At 45.6% G+C, this 19,731-nt stretch overlaps 2 protein-coding genes across 2 annotated transcripts; one reads left to right on the top strand and one right to left on the bottom strand.

The window, feature by feature from the left end:
• Positions 1 to 1,375: 1,375 nt before the first annotated feature.
• On the top strand, positions 1,376 to 6,864 carry LOC135805405 (ribosomal RNA processing protein 36 homolog). Its single transcript, XM_065319433.1, has 9 exons — positions 1,376 to 1,540; positions 2,795 to 2,822; positions 2,975 to 3,035; positions 3,193 to 3,282; positions 3,487 to 3,550; positions 3,975 to 4,079; positions 5,069 to 5,143; positions 5,851 to 5,968; positions 6,455 to 6,864. Exons 1-9 carry the CDS (start codon positions 1,484 to 1,486, stop codon positions 6,586 to 6,588), a joined length of 732 nt encoding a protein of 243 aa, XP_065175505.1. The 5' UTR covers positions 1,376 to 1,483; the 3' UTR covers positions 6,589 to 6,864.
• A 1,522-nt stretch (positions 6,865 to 8,386) lies between these two features.
• On the bottom strand, positions 8,387 to 18,970 carry LOC135805404 (uncharacterized). Its single transcript, XM_065319432.1, has 10 exons — positions 18,475 to 18,970; positions 17,963 to 18,062; positions 17,534 to 17,698; positions 15,292 to 15,462; positions 14,777 to 14,850; positions 13,810 to 14,007; positions 13,162 to 13,389; positions 12,361 to 12,435; positions 10,990 to 11,049; positions 8,387 to 9,507 (listed from the first exon to the last, which is right to left on the bottom strand). The coding sequence occupies exons 1-10, from the start codon at positions 18,730 to 18,732 to the stop codon at positions 9,376 to 9,378; spliced, it is 1,461 nt and encodes a 486-aa protein (XP_065175504.1). The 5' UTR covers positions 18,733 to 18,970; the 3' UTR covers positions 8,387 to 9,375.
• Between the last annotated feature and the right edge of the window lie 761 nt (positions 18,971 to 19,731).

Here is a 19,731-nt window from a genome sequence, read left to right as displayed (position 1 = left end):
GTTTTCAATCTATGCATAGTCAATGTTCCGCAGTGCGTTCCGCACCGGGTTTTAATGACAGGTTGCCACTGAGCTACAAGGAGAGATACATATAGCAGGCCAGCAGCATCTACAGTGCTGCTCAATGAAATCCGAACCGAAGTTCAGATTCTTCAGAACGAGCGCCGCGAAATGATTTTGGTTTCATCATCGGCCATATGGCACACGCTCGGGGTCAGCGCGTGCCGTCTGTCCAAAGAAAACTCTTTATTTTTTCTCCCTTTTTCGACTTGTTTATCGTTGTGATGCCGCAGTTCCCGCGCGGAAACGTCACTTGCACATGCTGGGGGCATAATGAGCGCGTATGCTGGGGGCATGATGAGCGCGTGCACTTTGCTAGTGCGTACAGCCCAGGGCCCGAAATCTGCAAGGCACAGATTTGAGCTTCGAGTCGGATCTCATTGAGCAGCACTGTACTTTCACATATCGAATGATTATAGGGGCTATTAAAGTTGTATTTTTTCGACAATACGTGAAAAGCTAAAAGCACAACACACAAGAAAGTGGGACTTGATCTTTCTCTGAAAAGCTAAAAGCTATATCAATGAACTAAAAAGTTTGCAGATGGGACGTCAAGCTCAAACCACAACGCTAAAACTGGACACGACTATAAAACAGCTAGATCCATAACGTATAAAATGCCTGATATAAGCTCTCCAGGCAAGAATGTACTGGAAAAGGCTGTACCACTACCTCACAAGAAGGAGTTTGTCCAATCCTTGAAGGCCTGATAGCAATCTCCACCCTGCTTCGCGTTCGCACCACAAGTCTGCTTAATCCAGTCCAGAAATAGCTCTTCGTTCTTCTTCAGCACCAAGAACTGACCATAGACGACGTAGGCCTTGTCGAAGCCTTGCTCCTTCAGTCTGCCGCCGAGAGCGGGTCCAATGCCAGGCAATTCAGTGACATCCTTGTCGCCCATAGGCTCACCGGTGAAATCACGATGTTTCTGACTGGTGGAACTCATGTTTAGGCTGGACAGCAAAAATAAGGATACCGCCGGCTACTATAGTAAATTTCAATGCAAGTTAAAGGAATCACCAGGCTTATCACTCACCCTAGAAGTCAGGACGGCTGAAGAAGAGAAACAACTATTTCACCAAAGTCAAATTCGGAGATACCAGAAACGACACTTTTCGTCATCAACGATGCGTGCACTCCCGATCCCAGCTTGTTGAGGCAAAATTTGAAAAGCGGCGCACCGACAACGGCGGCGCTGCATGGATGCACGGGCCACGCGCGCAGCAGACCTTTTTTCACCATAATTATATTTTTTTTGCACTCGTGGCTGATGACGTCATAGATTTAGCACAGTTTGTTTCAAACTGCAGTGACTGCACTCACTGACTGTCTTGCTCTTTTTGCTGTGAATTGTCTGCATTGTGCTGCCGTGGTACTGGGCACTACTATTTCAGCAGTGTCCATTGAGCAACAAATTAGCAAGATGAGTTCTGATGAGGACACAGGAGATGTTACTACAGACAGCTCAGCTAGTGAAGAGGTACGTAGTTTTTTCCCCATTGGACTCACTAGCTGAATCCATAAAATCATTTTGTAAAGTGTAATCAATGGTTTTGCTACTGTGGACAATAATATTATTATGTTAATGTGATTTATGCAATAAATAGAGTGAGTTGTGCACTCAGTACAAACACCATCAGTAAAAACTACTTGCCATGTATGAAAACCGTACACATACCACCCTCAAATCCAGTGGGCTCCTCACTGCGAATTACAATATCTCAATCAGTTTCGGGTTTTCATGTCATGAAGTGTCTGCAGTGGAGCTTGCGTACCTTAAGAAATAGTTGTCATGTATATTCCTTCAACGTTTTTGAAGCCATCTCATCAGAAGTATTTACTGGCAAACCAAAACAATCCGATAACTAAATAATATATAAATACGCAAACTGCAAAGTAGTTTATACCTTATTTTAATTTAGCGCAAACCATGCAGAAAAAGAAGCAGAGAAAGAATTTGTTCACACTGAAATTGTTTGTAAATTTAGGTCAGTATTCCTCACTTTCATGTTTCGCTTTCTGGTTGTGAATTTATCTCGTTTCTTGTCGCCTGGTGTTTGCATTGGTATAATTTATCTTAGCTCTCTCAAACATATACACACGTGCATGCAACTTGCTTCTGCTGTCGCTTTTGCCGATTGGATAGCTGATCAAGTGGTTACCATGTTCCGGCCCGATTGTCGAGTCATTGACAGACTCATTCAGTCATTGCTTTGCTTTTTGGCTTGTACGTCTCGAGTCATATGCTCTATGCTGATAGGCTTTCCCTGTAGACGTCGCTATTGCACCATTCTAATGAGCATGACATTTCCAACATTCCTGGCCAGCTGCCGGAGGGGTGTGTGTGTATACGTGTGTGTGGGCTTTACTTGCGCGTGTGCATGCATGTCACTAAGTTGCCAAAATAATGTATCGCCTACTTCATATAATTGGCCGATGCATGTGCACTGACAGTATTACCGTGCCTGGATGCCTCGTAGTTGCCTTCGCAAACAAGCAATCACCCGACGGCACATTGAGTTATGTTCTTTATTCTCGAATACCCAGGTAGTCCTGGACTAGAGATGGCTACCATCGATTTGGCCATTATCTGGTGCATGTAGTTTGATCACCTTTGCATGTGTTGCTGCTGCTGCTGCTGCTGCTGCTGCTGCTGCTACTGCTGCTGCCGCTGCTGCTGCTGCTGCTGCTGCTGCTGCTGCTGATTCTTCCATGGTTGTTTCTCTGTCTTCAGGAAAGTGGTGACGACCAGCTGCCAGAAGGTAAGACAGTTGGCTCGGTTTTGTTTACTTGTGTTTGGGATTGCCGCGTCACTACCAGTATGCACCCTGGTCTGACACGAAGAAGGGTGATGGCGCTCAAACATTATTTTCTGTTTTTTTCTGTGCGTTGTTTTCGTGTGCCCGTGTCACAGGGCTAAGGGATTGCTCTTTTGGTGAGTTGGTGGAGCTCCGCGAAAAGATCGGTACCAAGAAGTAAGCACATTGCGGGGGGGGGGGGGGGGGGGGGGGGGGCTCAATCACACCTGGCGCTGAGTATTTTTTTCAGCACTAGTACTCATTGTGGGATGTTGCTGAGCTCTTCCAAGCTTGCGACTAGATTTTCGTCTCCATGTGCCTGTTCTTCGTGTAGGTTTGATGCCGTGTACAGCTCCAAGAAATCCAGCCTGCAGTCCGATGAAGCGAAAGAGAAAAAGCAGTTCACTCGCACAAACAAGAACAGGTTGGTGTCTGACAACAACCTCCTGATGACTGACATGTTGCTCAACTTGTCTTGCAGCCTATCTGCTTATATCAATGCACTGCAAACTACTTAGTGCACGCCCCACATGCATCGGTGTTCTAATCCTCACCAGACTGATCTATTTGTACTTGACTTATGTGTCTGTGTGCGTCTGCTGCCTTTTCTCCACTGTTTGCCATGCAGGCCTGTTGAAAAGTCTTCAAAGCAGCGAGTATCCGCCTTTAAAGATCCTCTTCGGAAAAAGAAGGTTGGGCATTGTGTCGGTTGCTTCTGGTGTCTGTACCTTATCTGCATACTGACAAGTACTATTACCATGATTACTACAAACACAAGACTGTTGTTCTGGGGGATTCTTTTCCCATAGCTCCTCCAGGAGGGGCTTGTTCTGGATATTAGGAGCATCATCTTATGTGCTGTCCTACCTCGATTGTGCAGACATTCAGCTGAACCTGTCAGGGTCTTATCTGGGCAGTGTGCATGTGCTATGTACGAGTATGTTCACTTACACATGTCCAGTGTGCAAGCGGTTCATTTACCCTCGCCTGTGCATTGAAGTGGATAGTAGTTGATTCCAAGTTATCCCTGCTTTTTGCATGTAAGTGCTATGTACATGTATGCATCAACGTGCACTTCTAATTGCGTTCTTCTACGCGTGTATTTTTGGCATTCAGGTTGCTCGTGACCCTCGTTTCGACGACCTGTCGGGAAAGTTAAACCCGGATCTCTTCCAAAAGTCTTATGACTTCATTGAGTCGTACCAATCGACTGAGAAGAAGGTTGGCTATTATTAAAAAGTTTAGACGTTAAACTTCCATCCACTTCATCTTCTGTGAACCTACATTAGCTGTATTTTGTGCTGTGTTTCTCAGTCTAATCTCTTCATCTGCGTAACGTAACCAATAGTCGTTCCTGAACTGTAATGAATGAGCGAATGTTCTACATCATGTCGCTGTCATCAGAACAATATCCAGAGGGTATGATCGCACACATCTCTGGGCATTGTACGGGGCTAGTGCAATCATACCTGTTAAATTTTGCTACGTGTGTGTGTGTGTTTTACCACCATTTCCCTACTAGCCAAGTAATAGATCATTCTAGCAAAAGGATTAGAACAAAGCTAGCTGTGTTTCTCATGCTCTGACTTTGACACATTCCGGCAAATTAAAAACGCTGCGCTGTACACTAGACTTGATTGCGATCGGCGGGGCCAATCACTCTGAGCTCCGCTGATTGCACCAAACAAGATGCAAACACAAACAGCTGACTGTCCAGAGATTGAGTAATGAAATGACTGTCGCTTTTCCCCACTGACCTTGCTTGACACTTGACTGGCGCTCACGGCTGCCATCATGCAAAGCTAGCCGGTGGATAAAATCCCGCACGGCATGTTTGATCTTTTACGTTGTTGTACATTGTAGTGTGTGCTGCGCATGACAGCCTGCATCTCATTCCCGCCCCTACTCAGAAGCCTGCATCTCATTCCCGCCCCTACTCAGAAGCCTGCATCTCATTCCCGCCCCTACTCAGAAGCCTGCATCTCATTCCCGCCCCTACTGAGAAGCCTGCATCTCATTCCCGCCCATACTGAGAAACCAGCTGCGAAGCGACACACCCACAGGGTGGGTCAACGACATTTTACTGTGAACTAACTTTGTTATGGATATTTCCATCAGGTGCCCGTTTATGACTGGAAATCAGCGTATTGGCTTATTAGCATTGCTGTTGCCTAACGTTCGGTCTTTTGTCTGGTGCTTCTCCTTTTCAGGAGCTTCGGCGTGAAGCCAAGCGGACCCGAGATCCGAACAGGAAGTTAGAGATTAACACGATGCTATCTCGATTGGTAAGCCGTGGCTATAGCATTGGTGGTTTCAACTTCATACAGTACCCTCCACTGTCTGCTACTCCCAAGTTTAGTGCATATTCATGGACTCGCTAGCCGATTGAAGCCATCACAATTAAATTTTGATACCATGTTGGCTGACCGCAAGTGTGTACATGTATGTGACATCTATGGCCACCGGTACCGGTATGTCCTATTTGAAAAGGGTGATTTGCAGGACGTTTGTTTGCAGCCAGTATCAAAGCACGACTTCAAAGACAGTGCAATTCACTTAGTGCGTACTCTGAAGTAGGTTGTGATAAGAAGTGCCTCGGATGGTAAGTACACTTTCCTGCAGCCCATGCGGGTACATCTTAGCACAGTTCTACTGTTGATGTTGTCGTGTTTGAGCGTATTGAGTTGAGTTTGTCCCATGTATGTGTGTGGCAGGCCTGTACACGAGTACATGCATGCATGTGTGTTCCTTATGTAATATGGGTGCTATTACTTTCGGCAATGACCTTCCCAAGTTCCTCAAAGTCCCAAGGTTAATTCTGTGTCTTCCGTGTGTGTATTTCTCCTGCCAAAGTGCCAGTAGCGTGCCATGCTTGCATTGTACATGTAGCATTGTAGGTAACAGTATTTCAGTAGAATCTTCATGACTGTACATGATGATGGGACACTGACAGATAGGTATAATGGTGTTTTGTTGCTTGTTGCTGTTGCAGGACCAGCAGGAGCGCAGGGACCAGCAGAGGAAAGAACAACAAGCAGCGAAGCGAGAGACTAGGAAGCATCAACAGGATCTGATCAAGCAAGGCAAAAAGCCTTTCTACCTGAAAAAGAGTACGTGGCTGTCACATGCTTTGCTTTGCCGCATTTTAATATAAAATAAATTTGAGGGCACAGTTCTCCACATACATTGAGTTCAGTCGGTGAAGGGTTAAAAGTGTCACAGATTGCTACATCGTACACATCAGTTCAATATGACCGCACAGAATAGCAGTTAATTCCCGGAGCTATGCGCGAGATGTTACGAGTAGTAGCGCCTGGCGGCGCTAGCCAGAGTCCACAGCGCTTTATTTTGTATGTTTTGTGTGGGGGGGGGGGGAGGAGGGGCGGCACGAACCATGTGACTAGCGTCGCCCCGCCTGGCGCGCTATCCCGTACATGTCCCGTACCATACCGTCAAAGAGAGCTGGCCACCAGCGTTCATCCACATTATTCAAATAGGGATTTTATTAACTGAAACAGTGTACTCTGTATTCCTTTTTGCCTCTCGATAGTACATTCGAGAAAGTACTCTGCTGGTTGTTTTTCATGTCCCTGTAGGTGACCAGAAGAAGCTGGAGATTGCAACCAAGTTTGCTGAGCTGAAAAAGACGAACAAACTGGATAAGTTTTCAATTAAGAAAAGAAAGAGAAACGCATCGCGAGATCGGAGAAAGCTCCCCACTGTCGATTAATGTTCTCTCTCTCTCTCCCTCTCGCATTGCTTTCTTGGATTTGTCCATTGTACATACTTGTTAACCTTGCACATTTGTAGTTATAAGATGTCTAACCCTTTAAAAAGTAGGCAGCAAAGCTTTCTGTACATATGATAGATAAACTACAGGCCAAGATCCGTCTGAAACCCTGTACATAGCTGTGTTGTGCATTTTGGTTCTCGTATTTCTGACTTTCTTGACCCAAAGTGGCTGTTGAACCATTAATTTTGTCTATATCGATTGTGAGTCCACCCATTGTCCTGTCCAATTGTTCTATTTAGAATTGTGAGTATTATAGTTGCGCTGTGTGAAATCCTACCCAAAGTACCAAGCAAGCACCCTGGACCAGTTCACATCACATCACTGTGTTTGTACATGTGTACATTCAGCAGGATCCGTACCCTGCATGTGGAATTGGGCTAGGTTTCACACAGCACAACTGTACCTATAATTATTGTAGTGTCCTGGAACTGCTGACTGCTCCGGGTTGAAATGAATGCAGTGAGCGTCACTTTGGTGATACACATAATAAAATTATAAAACACATGTACAGTATTACCAAGAGTACATAAACCAGAGTGTGCAACTGTGCATGTCAGATCTGAAACAGCGCAGTTCGTGCACTATGTCACCCTGATGAGGTCAGCCAAGCCGCGACTTGCGTACAGCTCAAATTTTCATGTTTCATAGCCTGGAAACCGGCCAAGTTTGCTTGATTTTAGACGTCCTGTTTCAGGATTTCGGTGTTTTGTGTGACTGTGTACGCTGCATACATCCACTGACAAGTAAAGTCACCAGGCTATCCGTATCAAAAAAAACCGAAATCAGGACAAACTCAGTGACCTGCACCACCGCGACTGGTTACGCAACTTTTCACCGTACCTGTGGTTTACCATGCCGTCAGAAATGACGTACTGCACGAATTACGCTCCCACAGGAACCATCCCGAGTTGCACTCTGGTTTATGTACTCTTGGTATTACCAAGAGTCCATAACCCCAAGAGTGTGCAACTCTGTGCATGGGGATCTGCACGGCGGAATTCCAACGTTACATCAAAAATGACGTACACGTTCGTTGCGCTTGTACTACTCCCTGGTTCCAAGCCTCAGCGGCAGGACGTAATGTTGGAATTCCGCTCTGCAGTGGGCCTACAGCCTAGTACAGGCTAACAGCAGCCAGACCAGTTGCACACTCTTGGGGCTATGGACTCTTGGTACTACCTACATGCCTATGCTGGTAGTATGACATGCATACTACAATGTAGTACCAGCATATGCATGATTGTACTTGTAGGTACTGTACATGTGTAGAATGCATCATAACAATGACTAACGTCTTCAACTTGAAATTCTGCCGAGACAACACCCATAGTGGAGAGTTGCACACTCCTCAGGGACATACTCTTGATGAGATATACCAAGAGTACATAACCCCCCAGAGTGTGCAATGCCGATCCAGCTCTGTGTAGGGTCTTGGTCGAGCGGAATCGGATCTTCTGATGTCATGCGTACACTTCACACCAGCGCAAGGCCGGTCTCGAGGCAGGGCACCATTGTTTTTGATCCAAGAGTACCCGCGACTCCCCGGGTTCCCCTCAGATGTGTACGGTATTATGACGCAAAGATCCGATTCCGCTCGACCAAGACCCTATGCAGAGCTGGATCAGGCGTTGCACACTCTGGGGGGTTATGTACTCTTGGATATACCAAAGAGTCCAGGGGGTTATGTACTCTTGGATATACCCATACACGGCAGTCAGCTGCACACTTACAGAGCTGTACGATGCAGTCACTGCACGGTAAGAGTATGCAAAAACAACAATGGTCACACAAGTAACTTCCATTCTATGTAGGCATGTGCACTTTCATAAAAAAAAAAAAAAAAGTTAAGTCCGTTGTGCTTTTGAAAGAAAAATTGCAAGCACAGTAGTACATGAGCACCGAGATGCAATGAACAGTACTGGTATGTTGTCAAATAAAGCGCTGCCTGAGTCTGACTGGTATACACAGGGGATGAACAGAAAATTTCAAGATAAGAAGATCATGTCCGGGTAATACCCTGTTCCCAGCACAAAGCCATAAAACTAGCAAAAGCAGAAGTAACACATTGCATAGCGGTATGAAGGAAAGGTCAATACAACAGAAAAATAACATTCGGTTCGGTGATTGATAATAAAAGCAGCACTCATTGTTTATAAAGACAGCATTCATTGTCTTGCTAACAAAAACAGGAAAAGCAGAATGGTCGTTTCGTGGAAGCTCAGAGCAAAATAACTATTCAGATAGATGCAGAAAGTTACATTTTAGTAACGTTAGGTTTTCCAGCCTACTTATTCATTGCAATCAAAATTGTCTTGCATGCATGTGGTTGTTGGTTGAATGAATAAAGGCACTGGTTGGTGGTGGGAAAATTTGAAAGGTCAATGCTAAAAGATGTGTATATAAAGAGCAGCGAGAGAGTATTTTACATTTATGAAGACAGATGAGTCTAATAAATGAGGACGAAGACATCTACAACAGGTTTTTAAATGTCTGAAAGCCGGCACATGATTTCACAAAAAAGACAGAGAGAGAGAGAGAGAGAGAGAGAGAGAGAGAGAGAGAGAGAGAGAGAGAGAGAGAGAGAGAGAGAGAAGAGTCGAGTTGATGACATTTAAAAAGTCAACTTGACAGTATAATAATGATAATAATAATAATAATAATAATAATAAGGACCATGAGCACCAGTGGATGTCAACAGCAGCAGTAACATCAGTACTGCAATGACTAACTGCTGCCGTTCAAAGACCAGTCGTAGGTTTGATACTCAATGCTATAAGAGCGTGACTTGAGCAGTGGAGCCAGCATAGCTCTCTTCTCGCTCTCACTAGGCAAGTGTTCCACGATGAATGCAAGAATCTACGGTTAGCAGAACAGGGGCGAAGCACATACACACACACACACGCACGCAAACATCTACCAGGAGCCATTACAGCGAGCGAGCATGAAAGCCACCAAGCACAAACTCTGGCAGCACAAAACTCAACCTGAATTACAAGTGACATTGGAAGAGTTCAGCGCTTGGTCACCATCAGCACATACTGGGGTAAACGTAAAGACGGAGGAGGGTGACAAAAAGACGGAGGAGGGTGACAAAAAGAGGCGACCTACGACACGTCAGCTACACCAGTACTTGAAGTACATTGCATGTTCTACTTACTTTAAGTCACACAAAAGAGAAGGAATAAAACCAACGCATATGGCCGATTGGTTTGCAGGCCTGCCTGCGAATCATGAGGTCCCGAGTTCAAGACCCGCGCTGGTAGCAGGGAGCGTGTAAAAAGACTTTTTACGCGTGTTGAACTGTGCCGACACCCACGGTCAACTGGGTACTCACAGCTCGGAGTGAGAATAACAAGGATGCAGTTTACAGGGTTATGGGCCGTTACACGCCCGATTGGTTGAGAGACTAACCTCCTCTCCCCTGACTCACTTGCGAGGTCTGCATTCGCCACTAAGGTGAACAGGCATAGTGGTGGCCTGCGGATGCGAAGGCTAGTTTGTGTGTTTCTGAACATTCAAGCGATGCCGACGCGGATCCCGCGAATATTATTATTATTATAAAACTGGACGGCGCCCAAACATTACTATGTTGAACTCTGAACAACGGCTTGGTGAAAAGCCAGGCAACCCCTCCCCCAAAACGCACCAGATTTACCAACATCGACATAGGTCTTTCCACCTGCAAAGCTCAGCCATAGATAGAGAACATGCCTAGCTAGCTACTTTGCCATACTGGTCTGTTCTGGCGAAGCCTGCAGAAGACAAGTGCTACACATGTACCGTAAAGTACCGTTGATCCGCCCCCTCTCTAATTCCCGCCCCCTCTCTAATTCCCGCCCCCTCTCTAATTCCCGTCCCCTCTCTAATTCCCGCCCCCTCTCTAATTCCCGCCCCCTCTCTAATTCCCGCCCCCTCTCTAATTCCCGCCCCCTCTCTAATTCCTGCCCCCCCCCCCCCCCCTGTCGATTTTCTACCTGTGAAGCGACTTCGGCGTATACAACGAAAATACGATGTTGAACCGACGCATACACTGCTGTACACAAAATTTGCCAATCCAGGATGAAAATGTGCACAATCCAGCACATCGAGTCTGAACTTCTACGTTGTTGTACATCGTACTGCACTTGACAGCCTTGATCTAATTCCCGCCCCCTGCCGAAAACCCAGCTGGGAAGCAACATGGTGTGGGGGCGGATCAACGGTACTTTACGGTACATAGCACACCGGTATTAATCCATAGTCAAGCACTCGAGATGAATTTGTGAAGTACTTTGACTTTGAGTAACGTTACATGACATGTTCCGCTGGATAGTCAAAAAAACTGCATTGTATGCTCACCTCATGCTTGTTCGCACCAAAGTCACCAGCATACCACTTGAGAATTCGACTTAGAGATACCTACATCGCAAAAGAGCACATAGAGAAACGACTGAGTATTTCCGTTCCAGTACGGATACGACCAGTGATCTAATTATCAGGATATTGTCCATACAGTAAGATGCCCCTAATCCCGACTACCCAGATCCGGACACTCCCGTCGACAGGGTACCTTTTCCGACCCCTCTAGAGTATTATAAACAAAAATTGGCTTTGCAACGAAAAATGGCACCCCAACATATTGATTGACACCAAAAAAGTGGTTACTTGCATGCAATCCATATGTACTGTACATGCATGTTCTTGGTTATGGCCAATTCCTAGCTACAGGCAGTGGCTGGACGAGGAAAATTCTACTGCATACAAGATTATTCTAGAAGAGTGCATGACGGCATACGTGATGCAGATCATCATGGTTGAATGCTGATAAAATAGCACACCTGTTTTTGCTAGATTCGCTCGGACAGAATTTCAAGTTGGCGCTCCGTTTTATGTGATGCAATGCTTCTCGCACGAGCGATATGCGATGTTTGTACTGGGTGTCAATGCATCCACACGTGTTTCCTTGCTTTTAATAGTCAGGGTTCGCACAGGAAAATCACCACAAAACTTAAAAGATTTTCCTGTGCGAACCAAAATAACTTTTCCATGACCAAACACAAGCCAAAGAATATGCACAGGCTGAAGCGGTCCCCAAAGTCCGAACAGGCGAAAAGAATTCCAGACAACGACACAAATGTATATGCAATAATAAAATACAGAACGTGCAGGACAGCTACCGCACGCAAAACACAAGCCAAAGAACATGCACAAGCTGAAATGTGACAGTCGGAAACTTCGTTCTCCAAAACTTTTCAAAACTCTCACTCAAATATCATAGTTTTCCAGGCCATTGAAAACATGTTCCACAATATCATACATTTTCCAGACGTTCCATAACCTGTGCAAACCCTGTTTAGTTTGTACAGGATCAAATGGAGATTCGTGCACCAAAAGCTCCAGGATATGTCTGTACAACGCAAATTGCATCATCAAAATGCCCTCAACTTGAAATTCTGTCGGGACAGCACCCATAGCGGAGTTGCAGAACAATCCCGGGGGGGGGGGGGGCACTATTGATAGAGATAAAGCTCAAGCACTTGCAAACTCTTGGGGTTAAAATTTATACACTCTTGCTAGCAGGCCCTAGGCTTGGATTGGGATGCAAACTGATAATATACTTGAAGAGCCTGTGAAAGAAGCATATATGCGTCTTTGATATACTATTACAAAGAGTACATAACCAAGTTATGTCTTGCTATTACATGTATCATGCCCTAGTTAGTAGCTTACCACATTGCCAGAAACACCCACAGCCTCTCCATCCAAGAATGAACTAGCAGCAAGACGGAGCTCCTGATCAATGTTCTAAGAGGAGGGCGAGTAAAAACAAACAAACAACAGCAATAAGCCACTATCCATATCACAACCAGCATAATTTATAAAGTCGAACATGTGCACAATAAAACAAATCATCAGATTTGGCAGCCAGGAGCAACGAAAGTACATGCCTGACTCTCTATTTCCCGTACTCCAAAAAAACTTGAAGTTCCCACTTTTCCGCAAGCTCCGAATCAAATGATTTTCGTTTTTGCCAGATCCCTCAAACACTATGAAACTTCGCTATGCACAGCTTCTTTAGTCACGACAAAGATCCAAACCAGGAACTACTATGGCTTCTATGGTCAGGTTCAGCGGACATGCTTGGCATTAGGTGAAGTGAATTCAAAATTTGTTTTCCAAGCTGTGAATATTCCAAGATTTACTTCATCGAATATAAGTAGACACAGCACATAATGTATGTACACCAGACATGGACATGTTATTGTACGTCACACGTGAACAGGATCAGATTGACTAAGGCTACCGGCACTGGCACAAAAAACCATACATGCTTTTAGAAAGAGAACTAGGAAAGGAAGAGCGGGAGGAGAGTGTAAGAGACAGTGGAAAGCAGTGGTGCTGGTCAGCTAGAAAGGAGAGGAAGGGCAAAGATGGAGATACAGGAAAAAGAAGGTAGAGAAAAGGCACACGCGATGATGTGGGGGTTACATGCAGACAGAGTCACAGAGATTCATGCACTGAGCTACTCACCGGGGCAGTGTAGGTCTTGATGGGCGGACAGCTCTTGGCTCCGCACACCAGCGCAAAGTGGATGAGCGGCTCACAGCGGTCTAGCGATACACATAAGCGCGGGTCGGTGCGACTGAAGGGAGCGCGCACCTGCCCAACACCCTTCCTGTTGGCGCGCAGCACACCATTTTCAATGTCCTGCAAGCAGTACAGCTGACCACCAATGTTGTAGCTAACTGTGTTGAAGAACTGGGAACACAACACAATAGGGTAAGGCATGCAAATACAAAAACATGCACACACACGGACGCACACGCACACACACACACGCGCGCGCGCACATGCACACGAACATCCACATAAACAAATTACATCAACAGATTTCGTGGAGACAGAAATGACATAAACGCAATAAATAAAGCAAGTTGCGTATTGAATACTCACACCATTCGCACAGCTTAGGTTTCCTAGAACGTTTTTGTTCAAGGTAAGTGCCGATCATTCTCGTCACAGCCACATTAATGGTTTCAATCATAACACTGTGAAATGGCGTGACAAGTACTGATCAGTGACAAGTACTGATCAGTGATCAGTGATCACCCATGTGTACATATCATCATCAGCAGCAGCAGCCACAACGCTATCACTAGGTCCATTTCACCGACTCACTTTGTAACGCTGCCAAACGGAGATCGGTGGCCCACGCTCAATGTTGGCATGCACAACAAGGGCATTGTAGATGTTGATGAAGAACGCAAGGGTCTCCTGTCGGGTCATCTTGCCAACTTCTGTCCGCTGTAACTCTGCAGATAGCTTGACGTATTGCTCGAACTGTTCACTTTTCGCCATACCCGCGTAGTCAACACTCTACAATCAAAGAATAATGCAGAGCCAGGAATCAGTATACATGTACATGTAGTACGATTCACGCTCCCATACAAACGTGTGCTCACTTCAATTTTTATTTAAAAAATAATAAAAATTGAAGTGAGCACACGGTTGTATGGATATTTTGCTCATTTCAAGAGGTCAGATTTCAGCAAGCATCATATACATGTACACGCATATCTCAGTTATCCGGACACCGAAGTTACGGGCACTTGGAAATAGTGACGCCATATGCTATATCTATGGCCTTTCCCCATCAAGAGGTATGTGATTCGGAGTTACGGACATTTCAAAGCTACAGGCAGTGCCCGGTCCCAGACCGCCGGGAAAAACGAGGTATGAGTGTACCCGTAACCATGTACATGTACATGTATCACTGGATAAGTAACAGTTACACTCAAAAGCAAGCTGTGTCCTTACAACTTGGCCAACGAGTGCACCGCTAGCGCTGGACATCTGCTGAACCAAATTTGGAAAAAATCATTCACTGACTTTATTTTTTTATCGTCCATATATGTGCTCTAAAAAACTACGAAAACCTCCCATGCAAATATAGCAAGTATAAATGAAGAAGACAAACCAGTGAGAGATCAACCAAATTTGGCGGGATGTAGGGGTCGCAAGCTAGTGGCAAAGCTCTATATATGGATGAAAATCATGAAGTGACTACGCGATGCATACAAAACACCCTATTGTAGCTAAAATGCTGAAGCTAAAAATGCTATTGTTTAACTGCCAGTGTACATACCCTGCCGTCATCCGAAAGGTAGTCTGCATAGAGCTTCAAAATTAACCGGCGCAGGTTTTCCGAGAGCTGGGCAGCTGCAAAAGATTCAGTGAAACAAGGATTAATGCGGTATTCCAGTACAGGTGAAGCCGCATTCAAATAATCAGGATTCCACCCGTAGGTCTGATTCATAAGTTAAATAAGCCAAACAAGGAGATTATAAACAAAATTGATGTAAACATCCTTCAAAACATGCATACGCATACACCACACCACACACACCGCCGCAGCCGCCACACACCGCCGCCGCCGCCGCCACCACCACCACCACCACCACCACCATCACCACCAGGCACCACCACCACCAAAAAAGGTGGCAGGTTGAACAATACACATTCAAGCCGCCAAGCCCGGCGTTGGCAACAGACCCAACACTATCTGGCATATATGTGCACCCACCAACCAAAGTAGCTGGCACATACACACCCACGCCCACAACTATGCCATGAGCACACTGTACAGAATTCACAACTGACCTGGCATTGGTTCCAGCTCCGACGGGAACTTCGTGTTCAGGGCCTCAGACTCATCATCCTCCACCAGGCGATAGAAAAAGTAACCATCCTTGAATTCATGGTCATCCGTAACATGATGACCAAACTTTCGCTGAATTAGCTCTTGGCCCATGTCACCTGCCTCTTTCCGTGCTAGACAATCAAAAAACAACAACAATAATATCTATATCTAGCATGTATTTCTTCTTGCTCTGCATGGAGTTTAATATTGGTTGGAAAAAATATAAGCACAGTCTCCAATATAAGCGCGGGGTAGAGGTGTGTTGAAAAAATATAAGCTCAGCGCTTATAATAGAGAACATACGGTACCCTTCATTCATGTGCCATGGAGACTGTACATGTAAAGCCCAGGACCTCACGGACTACAAAAAAAACTCTCCGCAACATGGATACTAATAATAGGGGATAGAGGCTTTGTTGCGGCTGACATTTTGTTTTGCAAGGTTCAGTGTGACAGTGTATACAGGCAGCAACAGTACAGGCCGAAATTTTAATGCGACCGAAATGTGTTTTAGCTCCGAGAGGCCGAAAATCGAACACGCCGAAAGTTTGTAGACTTACAGTAGGCTCAATTGTACTTCAACTGTCATGTCACCTTGTCACGCATGCATGGCCCACAGTAGTACAGTACACATACAATGCAGGTGCGTGTACCGACGATAATGCAGGTGCGTGTACCGACGGTAATGCAGCTCCACAACTAAGTACATGACTGCACTACTGTAGTAATGCAGTGACGTACATTGCGTGCAGGGTACAGTGAAATAGTAACCGAGTAGCCATGCAACTGGTTATTTGTTCCAAACTGCGCCGTAGCTGGTTAACCGCACTGTTTGACCCTACACTTCAGGCAGTGGCCCTTTGTGCACAGAAATTATGTGCATTCTCTTAGTGGAAAGAGAGAGAGAGAGAGAGAGAGAGAGAGAGAGAGAGAGAGAGAGAAGAGAGAGAGAGAGAGAGAGAGAGAGAGAGAGAGAGAGAGAGAGAGAGAGAGAGAGAGAGAGAGAGAGAGAGAGAGAGAGAGAGAGAGAGAGAGAGAGAGAGAGAGAGAGAGAGAGAGAGAGAGACAGAGAGACAGAGAGACAGAGAGAGAGAGAGAGAGAGAGAGACAGAGAGAGAGAGAGAGAGAGAGAGAGAGAGAGAGAGAGAGAGACAGAGAGAGAGAGAGAGAAAGAGACAGAGAGAGAGAGAGAGAGAGAGAGAGAGAGAGAGAGAGAGAGAGAGAGAGAGAGAGAGAGAGAGAGAGAGAGAGAGAGAGAGAGAGAGAGAGAGAGAGAGAGAGAGAGAGAGAGAGAGAGAGAGAGAGAGAGAGAGAGAGAGAGAGAGAGAGAGAGAGAGAGAGAGAGAGAGAGAGAGAGAGAGAGAGAGAGACAGAGAGAGAGAGAGAGAGAGAGAGAGAGAGAGAGAGATAGAGAGAGAGAGAGTCAAACACAAATTGGATCACAAAATATTCCCATAACCTGAATAGGATAGTAGAACTCCAGGCTATGCACCATTACTGTACTGTCTGGTGCAGAAAATACTGCCGGTCCAGAGCCGTAGCATAGGCTGTTCTTATCTTTCATGCAGAAGTCTCTATATACTGTAAAAAGCCATTATTTCTAACGGGCCGCATATAATAACGATTTCCTAAAATTGACCAGTTAACGTGTACCAAAGGCAACGATTCTCGCTCATTCTCAACGCTCAATAGCAACAGTATATGTATCATTTTTTGTTAACGTTTTCTATATTAACGACAGAGTTCTCCTCGTCAACTCATTAGAATTAGCACTTCGTTATATATAAGACTTTAAAGTACTAGTAGTCGAGGCAGTGTGGACATACGGGCATCCAGCACCTGACATACGGGCATCCAGCACCTGACATACGGGCATCCAGCACCTGACATACGGGCATCCAGCACCTGACATATGGGCATCCAGCACCTGGTAAACACCTTAGCCTACCGTATTTCCCCGATTGTAAGTCGCACTCGATCATCGTAAGTCGCATCCCCATTTTCAGGTCCATGTCATATCGTTTCAATTATATTCACTTCAGTAGTAAGTCATGCTCGATTGTAAGTCGCACCCCCTTTGTTGGCTTGAAGTTTAGTATAAAAAGGTGCGACTTATATTCGGGGAAACACGGTATTCGCTCTTTAGCACCGACTGTAGTGTAGCATGAATAAGAAGAAGCCCTGCCAAGCCTCTGGACTTACACATGTTCTTGTTTGCGACAAGCCAATCAACCAGCTCACTACCAACAAAGCTGTTCTTGTAGTTTCGCAAGTGATACCGATGGTCGCCGATCAGGCCACTTTTCCGGATGTCCAGCACAAGCTGATAGTACTCATCAATGCCGAACGACATGTCGCAATCGTCTCCTACACATACGCACACACACACACACATACACACACACACACACACACACACACACACACACACACACACACACACAGAACAGAATACCAGTACTGAGTAATTGTTTATCCTTGTGGACGTGGGACCGAGTCAATGATGAATCTAATCAACCACCACTAATAGTTGCAAGTACAGTAGACTGGATCTATGGACTTGTTTGAAAACATTAAACAAGAATAAAAAACACTCCATTCTGTTAAAGCAAACACGGACTTTGGTCTTACCACTTTCTGTTCGTTGCATAACAGGTAACTGTGGGGCCTCGGCTGGCACTTCGTTATCAGCCACCTCCCCGAGAAACTCCGAGAACGTTCCTTTGAACTCCTGTAAATAATTAAAAAGCAACGCTAAGCGTTAGCTGAAGGAGGGCTGCTTGCATGCTCATATGTACACACGCATGTGCGCGCATACATACATACACACGTGCGCGCACACACACACACACACACACGCGCACACACACGAGCACGCGCGCACACACACACACACACGCGCACACACGAGCACGCGCACATGCACAAATCTCACAAGCGGAATCGGCTGCTATACATTATGTGTGCACACTCGGACACAAACAGCCATGTACACACACGCACACACCACACACATTCACGCACACATACACCTATACACAGCGCACACCCCTATATTTATAATCATACACGTCAGTTGTGCAATCGAAATAACTTTTGGGAATCAAGAAGAAATTTTTAATGAACATATATTTCCAGCGTACCGCTTCTGCGAAGTCGTCCCATCCACCAAGATGTTTATTATTGAAAAAGATCTGCGGAACAGACGTTTTCTTTGTTCTCTCTTGCATGTCAGCCCTCAGGTCAGGGAAGGCGTCCAAATTGATGTCATGGTAAGGGATTTTCAGCTCCTCTAAGCGAGCTTTCGCTCTCTTGCAATAAGGGCATCCTACCACGGAATACACCACGACGCGACCCTTCAGCAACATTGCGTCGGTTTCCAATCCAGAATCTCGAATCATTGTGTAGTGTGAAAGTGTAGCTTTATCAGCAGACACTTCAAAGTCTTCAACTATTACTTGAGTGCCGGCACTGCACTGCACTGCTCTGTGACTGTTGCCAGTGTTGGCGTATGTAACTGTTGCCGTACTGCCAGGAATGGTCGACCGGTCTGCTACTTCACGTCTTGTCACTGTCACTGTACAGCTGTGTCAGCATCAGCCTACATGACTGTTATAGCAGGTAGTACCGTAGCCAAGGCGTAGGTAGAAAAAGGGAGGCGATCAAGGACTTGTGCGTGGGTGTATTTCCGATCCACGCGCCCACCGGCATTCGTGGTCTACGGAGAAAGAAAAGCACTTCTGGAAGAAACTGCACTAACACACCCTATTTGGCCGGTCCGATAAATCTACATGACTGTATTGTATGTGCCGATATGGCACTCGAGGCTTCTGCATGATCTGCTTTTTCTGTCACGCTTCACAATCACACGCACAGGATAGGGCCACAGCTTGACCGATATGGCACACGTCCCGCAAAGTCCACTTCCGGGACGCTGTTTTTATAGTTTTCTTTCACTTGATAGAAGAAAAGCCCATGCAGATCAGAGAGGCAGGCCAGGGCCTAGGCTGGCCACTGACTTGACTTCATCTTTCCAGTCACTGTTACCTGGTCGAGTAGAGTAGTACTAGTACTCACTCAACTTGGCCAATCATAGGCTATGCTTATGGACATTGTATTGTGTAGGACACGGTCCGTCATTGAGTCAAGGTTTCAATCATGAATGATGTGCAGCCTAATTCATTACAAAAATAGTTGTGTCATTGTGATCATGCAGGACGATGAGAGGGCATGCAATCACTCAAGTAAAGGGTGATTTAATTACAACCGAAAGGTAAAGTAATAGTTCATTCTTCCTTTGCATAAAATTAATGTTAAATGAACTCCCACGATGTGCATGGATTGATAGTACCAAGTACATGTAAATACACACGCACGCACACACACAGAGAAGGGATCAA

The sequence above is a fragment of the Sycon ciliatum genome, chromosome 1 (assembly GCF_964019385.1).
Source record: "Sycon ciliatum chromosome 1, ocSycCili1.1, whole genome shotgun sequence".
Lineage (NCBI taxonomy): Eukaryota > Metazoa > Porifera > Calcarea > Leucosolenida > Sycettidae > Sycon > Sycon ciliatum.
The sequence above is the reverse complement of the archived record's forward strand: the minus strand, read 5'-3'. Positions and strand labels throughout refer to the sequence as shown.